This window comes from Lontra canadensis, unplaced genomic scaffold (assembly GCF_010015895.1).
Source record: "Lontra canadensis isolate GAN:19392208 unplaced genomic scaffold, GSC_riverotter_1.0 scaffold36, whole genome shotgun sequence".
In the NCBI taxonomy this organism is placed as follows: domain Eukaryota; kingdom Metazoa; phylum Chordata; class Mammalia; order Carnivora; family Mustelidae; genus Lontra; species Lontra canadensis.
The window spans coordinates 8,811,200-8,822,521 of record NW_022631030.1 but is presented as its reverse complement, the minus strand read 5'-3'; the positions used below and the strand labels follow the sequence as shown (position 1 = coordinate 8,822,521).

At 37.7% G+C, this 11,322-nt stretch overlaps 1 protein-coding gene across 1 annotated transcript; it reads left to right on the top strand.

The window, feature by feature from the left end:
• Positions 1 to 10,074: 10,074 nt before the first annotated feature.
• LOC116874386 (olfactory receptor 8B4) lies at positions 10,075 to 10,990 on the top strand. Its single transcript, XM_032869048.1, is given in 4 exon segments — positions 10,075 to 10,258; positions 10,261 to 10,477; positions 10,479 to 10,638; positions 10,640 to 10,990. Coding segments are annotated over 4 exon segments (912 nt in total).
• Positions 10,991 to 11,322: the final 332 nt, after the last annotated feature.

Here is an 11,322-nt window from a genome sequence, read left to right as displayed (position 1 = left end):
GAAGAGTTTATTACTATTAAACTCTATGATTATTGTTAGCTGGCACTTTGTCAGGAAGAACCTTTCCTTCTGTATTTATTCATTCACTCATTCATCTGTTTGTTCATTCATATTATTGTGGACTTATGCATTCCAATTTTATCCAATGGGTTATGATTCATTATTGTCATTGCTTATTTTGATGCTTGGTTTGTCCCTGATTTATCCAGTGGGAGGCTCTTCATACTAGTTCCTGTGTTCTTTTAATACATCTCTATTAGATTTTGGTACTTTGTTGCTTTACAGCAAAGCAATATGTTTGATGCTGATTCTGTACCTTCCCTGATCAAGCATTTGTTCTGTTTAGAGACAAATGGTATTTAAACCAAAATATGAATGGTAGGTGGAATGAGCTGTGTTTAGTGTAATTCTGCAAGTAGGTACTTTAATGAGAGAATATTCATGTTTATAAAATATCCATTTACATGTTTTTCTCTTGAGGATACCTGTCTATGCACAAGTGGTAGGCGTGGTCTCTGTGAAAGGGGCAATGCTCTGTGCCCAAGGTACATTTGCCCTGAGTGTTACTGGTGGTCCCCTTCTAACTACTTTTTACCAATTCACATGACACTATCCTCAGGTTCCCATCAGTGATTGGTGAGACCCCATGAAAGGAAGAGGTGGGGCCTGGTGTGAGGGGGAAACAAGTCCTGAGACGTTGTCCACACAATTTGGTTTTGATGCCAGTTTAGCTTCCTTAAAGATAGGACTCCTGTCCCATTTGCTTCCTTCCTTCATACTGTGTCTTGGTTGCAGTGACTAGCCTTCCCTTTCATCCTAACTTTCCAGACTTGCATGCCTTGAGGATGAGGTGGACAAGAGTTTCACACTCAAGAAACTCATGATCTTCAAACCCCAATAATGTCATTGTGGAAACTTTATGTACTTTAGCGTTTACATGGAAGTTCTCATTTAATCTTCTCTACAAGTTAAGGAACTTGCTTAGGATTGTACAGATAGTGAGTGGTTAAGAATTAAATTTAGGGGGTGCCTGGGTGGCTCAGTCGTTGGGCGTCTGCCTTTGGCTCGGGTCATGGTCCCGGGGTCCTGGGATCGAGCCCCGCATCAGGGTCCCTGCTCTGTGGGAGGCCTGCTTCTCCCTCTCCCACTCTCCCACCTTGTGTTCCCTCTCTCGCTGTCTCTCTGTCAAATAAATAAATAAATCTTAAAAAAAAAAGAATTAAATTTAGACTGTCTGATTCTAGAGTCCATACTCTTAACGCTTGCTGCTTTTCAGAGGCTCAGTCTGTTTGTGTAAGAAAGAGCACATATATTCATCTTGTGTAATATCCAAGTTCCTACTGCCTTTGAGCTGGGTAAATTCATACATTCCCTCTCATTTAGAAAAATTTGCAAAAACATATGTCAAGAGAAAGACCTTAAAGATTTTTCTCCTTGTTTATTGTATTGAACAAGGGTCAGTTATATAAATATGTGTGGGACCTGCTGAACTCTCATAATATGGATTGTACAATAATATATTTAGAAAATTTTTATTTGAGGTTATATTCTAAACCTCAACCTGGTGATCTAACACATGCAGAGAATTTAATGCCTGGCAGATATAGAAAGTGCTAAATAAATGTTGAACAAATCCCTAGTGAGACCTTAAAATACTAAATTATGCAGTATTTTTAAAAAAGATTTATTTATTTATTTGAGAGAGACAGAGAGAAAGAGAAAGAGAGTGCACAAATGGGAAGGGCAGAGGGAGAAGAAGAGAGTTCCAAGCAGACTCTATGTAGAGCACAGAGACCTAGGTAGGGCTTGATCTCATGATCCCGAGATCATGAACTGAGCTGAAACCAAGAGTCGATTGCCTAACCAACTGAGTGACCCAGGTGCCCCTGCAATGTTTTGTTCTTAATTTAATTTTAGAAATAATTTTTCTTAAATTTGCAAAAGTAATGCTCAAGTACTATAGGAGTATGTAAAGGTAGAGATAAGCAAAAGATTAAAAAAATTTCATGATTCTACTACCTAGAGAAAACTACTCTTGGGATTTTAGTGTATATTCTTTCAGAATTTTTTTTTTTTTTGGTGTATAGTTGTAATAGCTTAGACCATTTTGCAAAAACTATATATATATATATATATATATATATATATATATATTTATATAGATATATATAGAGTACACACACACACATTGCGTGTGTGTGTATTCTATATATATACATATATAGACACAGAGAGAGACAGATGTGATCATATTAAGTACAACTTTGTGACTTTATTTTTCATTCTGTAACATACTGTAAACAGCTTTTTATGTGATTAAATTTTCATCAAAATCATTATTTTTAATAACTATATTCATTGTATTTAAAGGTAAAAGATCAGTGGAATGATGCAAAATGTTTCTGTTTGCTGCACAGAAAGACACTATTTCCTTCTTCCAAAGAATTTTTTTAACTATGATATGTTCATCTGATGATCCTGAATTCCTTTTCTAAATTCTAAGAGTCTTTGATTTATTCTTAGTGTCAATTCTGCATATTCCTCCCACTACCATAGTTCAGTTTTCCTGGTCTCCATCCTTCTTTTTCATCTTTTATCAAAAGTCTAAGTCTAGACATTCTAGCCTCATATATGCTTTACTCTTCTCTTTACCTAGGAAAGAGATCTACATCCCAGGCAAGTAAATAAAGAAGCAACTGTTTCTCTTCCCCTTTATCATCCCCACTCTAACCTCAAAGGAAAGGGATAGTTTATAGGATTGATGAGAAATTGGGAGAATGAACTTATGTGGCTCAGTGTGGCCAAACCCCCTTTGTATCACCTTTAGCCCCATTTCTGGTTAAGACAGGCACATTCTCAGGATTCTCATTCATTTCTTCCATCTGTAACCCTTCTCCCTTATAAGAGACTACCAACTGTTGTCCTGCTTGGTTTCGACGTGTATTCATTAATTTAGTCCGTGAAGTGCCACAGGGGATTACAGGTCCTACTGGACATCCAAGCTGGGTCTTTCAATTTTATCAGCAATAAAGCTGGACTTTTTTTCCTGACTTCTGTGCTAAATTTCTCAGTTGCTTCTAGAATCAGAAGTGGGAGAGAGATATGACTTTTTACCATTACTAACCCTTCCTAACTATCTCCCATCCTTCCCTGTTACGCATACAATAATTCAAATCTCAACTTCATTTGCCATTCCCCAAATATGCAGTGCTTTTTCCCCCCTCTGATGGCCTTTTTATTTCTTTTTGTGATTCCCTTTACTCAGAATGTCCTCTTGATTTTCTCTGCTGGTAACCTTCTACTTATACTCAAACCTAATAGCAACGCATTTCTAAAACCATATCATAAAACAGATTGTATATTTCCATAGTAACAATGTAATAATTGGAGAATGCTTCTGAATAAAGATCTAGCACAAAATAACCTGTTAAAACAATCAAAGATACACTTTCTAGAATACCCTATAATGATTTTTTTAGGGGAAAATCATTTCCCAATCTTTGAAAAGAGGGCAAAAGTCTATTCCATGTACTGATTTCATATGAAGTATCGAAAGCAATAAAGTGAAGATAGAGTCCATGAAAAACAGAACCCTTCATAACACTGCCCAGTTTAAACAAACACTTGCTATTTTAATCATTAATAAAAATAATTACTGTGTTATAAGCTTCCTTTGATGTTAAATATAATCCCTTTTTTATTATTATTATTTTACTATGGCCCAGAGTGCATTAAAAAAGCTGGCAAGATAATTCATTGGATACCTTTCTTTTAAGCCAGGAAAGAAGTTTATTATTAATTCTACTAAACAGTGTCATGAAGCTTATTAAAAAAGAGGAGTCATGGAAGAATTGATGTTTTAAAAACTTCATGTAGGAGTATGAATAATCTGTGGAAATGGAAATGTTTATTCATTTTCCCTCAAACCATATCCAAACATTTCCATGAAAGGGGAAAAATCATTCACAACAGAGCAAAACTTTGGCGGGGAGAGTTTGTTACATCCCTCTAAGAAGGCGATTTTGGTAGATGTGTCTGCCTTCATCCTGGGAGTAACAGAAATTTGTCCCATAGCCTGAATGATGTTTATGTCTCCACTCCCTGTCTATAGCCCCCTGAATATCCAGTCCCTATTATACCAAGCGGGGTTATTGTCTGCAAACAGCCGCCATTGGTTCTGGCTAACTCTGGTAAAAGATGGAATTAACTGGCAAGAAATTAGGGGTAATTAACAGACTCTTAGAGCAGTCCGGGGAACCAGCTTTTGGAGCCAGGGAGGATCTAGGAGAGGCCAAGTGGTAGAATCACAGCCAAGTTACAGCACAGAACTGTCTGGTTATGCTGCATTGGTTGCTTCTGCTGGCACTGCCAATACCCAAGACATTATCAACTGGTAGTCCTTTTGTCTTTGTCTTTGCCAAAATGAAATATTAATTGTTCTGTTTCTCTGTTTCTTTGTGTCACTTGCCCCACACTTAAAATCCTGCATGGGAATATCTGATGGACTGAGTTCAATCTTAAATTCTTTGAGGAAGTTTCACAGAAGGAAGCTGAGTCTGGTTCCAAACAAGGCTCACATAAGTGCAGTTTCCCAAAATAAAAGGAGTGCTAATGTTGGACAGTCAGTATTTCTATTAATTACGTGTTAAATATCTGTGTATTCTAGGTGTCTAATTATGTATCTATATTACATATTTGAAAGGGCAGGAATTGTGTCTGTTTTGATTGTTTTATTCTTCGAGCAAAATACAGGCCCTAGAATGTGGCAAATGCTTTTTTTTTTTTTTTAAAGATTTTTATTTATTTATTTATTTGACAGAGAGAAACCACAAGTAGGCAGAGAGGCAGTCAGAGAGAGAGAGGAGGAGGCAGGCTCCCCACTGAGCAGAGAGCCCGATGTGGGACTCGATCCCAGGACCCTGAGACCACGACCCGAGCCGAAGGCAGAGGCCCAACCTACTGAGCCACCCTAGCGCCCGCAAATGCTCTGTCTATATCTACTGAACCTTCTCTATTTCTACATTTGTTAAGTTATATCTCTAATTCATAGTTTTTTCCTGTGGCAGATGCTGACTTCTGGATATTTTCTTCAGATCTACCCTCTGATAATATCTGAAGATAATTTCTTCAGATCTGATAATAGTTTACCTATTATCTCCCCACCTGTGTCTAATAGGCTAACACATTTATAGAGTTTCTCATTTCAGCTATCATGTTTTCATTTCTAAAAGCTATATTTGATTCTTTTAAAAATCTGCCCTCTAAATTTTGATCGGGCCTTCATTACAGTTTCATTGCTTTTTCTTTTTTTTTTTTTTGAACACATTAAATAAATTATTTTGTATTCTGTCCCTGATATGTCTAATAATTTTGCAGGTCTGGTCCTGTAGCTTGTGGTTTATCATTAATGATGATTTTCATTCCTGGTGGCTTATTTTGTATTTGTTTAGTGCTTTTCATGAAGAGCTCATGATCCCCAGGTAGTTATCTCAGGAAATTCTTTGACATCTGGAGCTAACTTGTATTTTCCAGAGAGGAGATATATATATATATACACACATATTCATATGTATATGTATATATATATATATACAATATATATATCATATTACAAATATATATATTTACAAGTATATAAATCATATTACAAATATATATGTATATATATAAATATTACAAATTTGTTACATATTACACACACACACATACACATATATATATATTTGATTATATCTATAATATGATTTTTTTTTGCCTGAAATGCAAGTTGTTAGAAGTTCTCAGGGGTATTTTATCTCTTTCTCTTGCCAGAGCCAAGGCCAAGTTAGACACATATCTTTGCCTTTTTCCTATGCATTTTTTTTTTTTAATTTCTCTAATTTAGCCATGGAAGATGTTTCCTTTTGGAGACCCAGTATTACAAGTTAGTAGGAACAACAAGTAGTTCCAAACTCCCAGGCTTCTAAGATTTAGTCATGAAAAGATTTATTCCAGGATTTATCTCTTATGTCCTAGATGGGCAACTCCATTAAAACCCAACTCTGGGGCATAGGGAATCTACTAGTTCCCAAGGGCAAACTCTAGGTCCAGTGCCTGTGTACCTCTCTGAAGTATTACTTTATCTTTTATCTTTTGCTCCCACAGGAATTCACTTAGTTTCTGCCACCTCAAACATGAACAGATAAATAATTTTTATATTTTACCCAGAATTCTTACTTTTGTTCTATCAGGGGAGATTTGTGTCTGAGTGTAAATTTTGCAAAAGTTCTGGAAATAGCTGGCCTTAACACTTACTGGATGACAAATAAATGAGTAAGTTGATTTATACTCTAACGAACACAGATAATTCTTACTCTTTCATTGCTGGGCAATTGCCACACATCTGCTATGCTGTTATTCAAGAGGGGGAAATTAAGTGTACTAAAAAGAAATACTTATTTTCTTCAAAAAATTAAACATAAAAACATCTAATATGGAAACAAAAGGAGATTTTCTGCACAGTAAGGGGGAACTGGACTAAGTAATTCAAATGTACATTAAAATCCCCTTGGCCACTTCCCTTGAGTATTTTCCCCTGACATCTACCAACTAACATTCAGGTGCTAGAGGGCTTCTGTACCCCCTTAATATTGGGTAAATGACTGTAAACTTGCTGTCCTGTGGTATACTTGAGACAAGGCCAGGGGGTTCCAATATGACTGTCCTCAAGGCTAGAGGATGATAAAAGAGAAATAAGATTGGAGGGGGAGGAGAGATGGGGACAGTCAGAATGAGAGAGAGAGGTAAAAGCTGTAACCTTTTAGTGGTGAACCTTGGAAGTCACAAAGCCATTCATGCTTTTTTGTTTAGAGACATCCCAAGTCCTTGCCTAGAAGCCAGGGTAAGCAACATATATTCCATCTCTTTATTTGAGGAGTGTCAGTCCTACTGCTGTACCAAGAAAATGTGGGATGCAAGATGTGTGTGTGTGCGTGCACAAGTGTGTGTGTGTGTGTGTGTGTGTGTGTGTACATGTGGATGCTGCTATGGTCATCTTTGGAAAACAAAACAAAACAATCTTCCATACACATGTGCATTGTATAATTGTTATAAATATAATATTACATTAGAAAACATCCAACAAAATGGCACAATGCCAGGCACTCTGTAGTTGCTCCATATCCATTAATTCTTTTACCTCTTGATTGCCTTCCTTTATGTAAGAAATAAAGGGAGTTTTATTTTAAGAGACACAAGATGGATGAAAAATAAAAATGATTTTTTTTTTAATGTGCTACCATACTGAGTTGTTAGGTCAGTAAATTCCCATTTTACAAATTAGGGAAGTATGGCTCAAAGATGCTTAGTAATTTTAGTGTTGAAGTAGTTGGTCAGGTGATTTATTAAACTATTAATTTGTTTTTGTTCTCGATTTACATTTTAACATCTCAAGTGTAACATAAGGATAAAGCTTTATGAATTTTTACATAATGAACACATCCATGTAATCAGAAACAGAACATTGTCAACATCTCTGAAGCATCCTTCATATCCCTTTCTAGTCACTAGCCTCTGACAGATCAAGCATGAGTAACTGCTACCTGACTTCTAACACCACGGATTAGTTTCCTTATTTTTGAAAGCCACATAAATGGAATCATAAAGTGTGTGCTCTTTTGTGCTTGGTTTCTTTTGCTTCAAAATAGGTTTGTGACTTTTATCTCCACTATTAACTTTCATGGCTCTATGAAATTCTACTTTATTAATATCAATTTATTATCCAGTCTATAGTTGGTTGACATATGGGTTGTTTTTTCTTCTTGGTTATTATGTATAATGATGCTATGAAACTTCTTGACATGTCTTTAGATAGCACATGTACTTATTTTTATTGGCTATGCACCTGGCAATAGAATTGATGGGTCAAAATATATGTATATGTCTGAATTTGTTAAATATTACTAATCAATTTATTGTATCATAAACAATGATATTCAAGAATGTTGTACCACTATACCAATGGTTACACTGTAAAATCGTACCAATGTTTAATCCTTGTACCTATATAATTCTTCTCCCTCTATTCCTCTTCTGCCTATTGTAGGCAGGTAGCTAGCGTATGTATTTCTTTGCTTTAGAGTTTTTGGCAAGGTATAAATCAGAAACAGCTTACAGCAAGTGCCCTTCCCATTTCTGAACATAAATCTACTGAAGATATAATATTGGTTGGTCAGGAGGAGAAGGTTCAGTAAAGGAGAACTTTGAGAGCAAGGAGGGTGAAAGACAGAGATGCTCCTTTAGTCAGAATGTGGATGGAGGTCAGTGGGTCTAGGAGACGTGGGGGCTGGAGGACCTGAATAGATGCTTATGCTCTTTTTAGTAGGGTGGCCATATAATTTCTTATCCAAATCCAGACATTTTTGAGAGTGAGAGAGTGTGCTATTAATAATTATACAGGGATAATAGATGTAAATCAAAACTATTCCCGGAAAACTGGGATTATTTTAGGCAGCCTCAGTTAACTTACAAATGCAGTTGCTTACATGCCTTTGAATGTTTCTTAGAATATTCATGTAGCAGATCATATGGAGAGCAGCTTTGTCATCTGGAGAATGACAGGATTAAAACATTTAGGTACATCTCCTGTCCCATCTTGGCCTGCACACATCTATAAAGTAACTTTAAGCAGGTGTATGTGTGCTCCCTTGCATATGTGTTGTTATATTTTAATCTCCTTATATATAGCAAAGGTCTGTCTATGGCCCTTAATAGAGCTGAGGGTAGGTGGTGTTTGTGGTGATGGTGGTGTGGTGTCTCCACTGTTCTGAGCAGCACAGGCAGTTAGAAACACTTTGTCTGAGGTGCTCTCTGTAGCATCTACAACTCTGATCTAAATTGATTTTGGTCCTATTAGCAAAACTCCTTTTGAGTATTTGGAAATGGTGGCTAAAAGAGGGTTTAGGCCATTTTTCTTTAAAGTCAAGCTTAAATGCCAAGAGTTAATAGAGAAGAAAAATGAGCCCCCACACTCAGCAGTGAATGGCATGAAATCCCAAGGGAAGTTTGAGTAGAACACCTGAGTCCCAAGATGCTAGGTAATCCAGGCTATAAACAAAGACAGTGCAATTTGCAATTCCTTCCTTATAGAAACAAGTCTCTAAGAAATTCCCAGGGGAAATTGTGTCTAAGCAGACCCCTGAGATCATCAAGTAGCATAAACTTCTCTGTGATATGCCAGTTGGGGTTCTGGTAAAAATGAGAGTTACTAATTTTTTTTTTTTTTCCCTCCTGAAGTTGGTGTAGACCATATGGGAAAATCCACGAACAGAAATCTTAGTCTATTCCCAGAGCACCTTGGTGACTGGGGTCTATAAAAGGTCTGATTCTCAGCACCGAGGAAATCAGAAGAGTTAACACTAGAGGTTGCCTGCTTTAGACCTAAACACGTTTTCTCCTTTGGGCTAATGGAAAAATAGATTGTGTAAGGCCCAGCACTGAGTGGGGCCAGGGAGAAGGAAGGTAAATGTCTGAAACCTATCTTTCCTGATAGTTTTCTTTTAAACCCACAACCAAGACATCCTGAATATATTGATCCCTTCTCTGTTCTCAACACTGACTTTAATGTGAGATTGAGTGAGGGGCTTAGAGGAAGAAGGTAGGGTGTGCAGAGACAGTAGGGGACACTCTTGGCTTTTTCTCCAAAGTGGGAAAGGGAGGCAGAGGGTGGGTGGAGACAATGGGGGACATGAGAGCTCCTGTCTCTCTCAGAGCCTGAGGCTGTGAGCTCAGGTTGTACTCCTGGCTCTTGGGGTATCTTGGACAATCAATGCAGGCATTCCACCTCCTCACCACTCAAGAAGGGACAGAATTCTTGTGCCCAAGAACACACTCTAGTCCAGGGGAGCTGAAATATAGTCATAGGCACATTGTCAACAACCTGACTAGGGGAGGGGGCATAGATGAGAAAAGAGAGTAAAAATGTAGGACATCCATGTAGGCTCATCTTCTAGTGCCTTCTTCCATCAGTCCTGCTTGTGCCTATTATCAATCTATGTATTTTATCACTTGTTTCCACAGACAGTTCCCTGGAAGAGAATGACTCCGAGAAACCGCTCTGCAATGACTGAGTTTATCTTAGTGGGATTATTAGAAGAACCAGAGCTCCAGCTACCCCTCTTCCTCCTGTTCTTAGGAATCTATGTATTCACTGTGGTGGGCAATCTGGGCTTGATCACCTTAACTGGGCTGAATTCTAGCCTTCACACTCCAATGTATTTTTTCTCTTCAACTTATCTTTTATAGATCTCTGTTATGCCTGTGTGTTTACCCCCAAAATGCTGTATGGTCTTGTGTCAGAAAATATCATCTCTTACGTAGGATGCATGACTCCACTATTTTTCTTTTGTTTCTTCATCAATTCTGATTGCTATGTGTTGGTATCAATGGCCTATGATGGCTATGTGGCTATCTGCAACCCCCTGATGTACATGGTCACCATGTTCTCTGTTGATGTTTGGTTCATATGTGATAGGGTTTGCTGGAGCCATAGCCCACACTGAAAGCATGTTGAGACTGACCTTCTGTAATTCCAACATCATCCACCATTACCTGTGTGAAGTTCTCCCTCTCTTGCTGCTCTCCTGCACCAGCACCCATGTCAAATGAGCTGGTGTTTTTTATTGTTGTGGGAGTTGTCATTTCAATATCTAGTATCAGCATCTTCATCTCCTATACCTTGATTCTCTCTAATATCCTCCACATTCCTTCTGCTGAAGGCAGATCCAAAGCCTTTAGCACATGTGGCTCACACATAATTGCTGTTGCTTTGTTTTTTGGGTCAGGGGCATTCACCTATTTAACAACCTCTTTTCCTGGATCTATGGACCAGAGTAAATTTGCCTCAGTCTTTTATACCAACGTGGTTCCCATGCTTAACCCTTTGATCTACAGTCTGAGGAATAAGGATGTGAAACTCGCCCTGGGTAAAACTCTGAGAAGAGTGTTCTTCTGATGGTTCTGTTTGTATCACTTCATTACTGATAAGCATCATACTCAAGTATCTTCTTATTTACAGATGCAGAACTTTCCATCTTTTTTTTTCAAGTAGGGTCGGTCTTCCTCCACTTTACAAATTGGAAGTCTCTTGCTTCCTGAGGATTATACCATTTTGTACTAAATTGGTTCATTGCATGTAATTTAACATCTATTAAGTGTCCACTGTTTACCAGACTCTATACTACGCCCAAGAGATGAGTAAGATGAGGCTCTAGGCCTTCCATCCTTTCCTTGGTAGGCTAAATGGGTTTGTACAAGCAACATTTATGGCTGGGAGAGGGAGAAAGT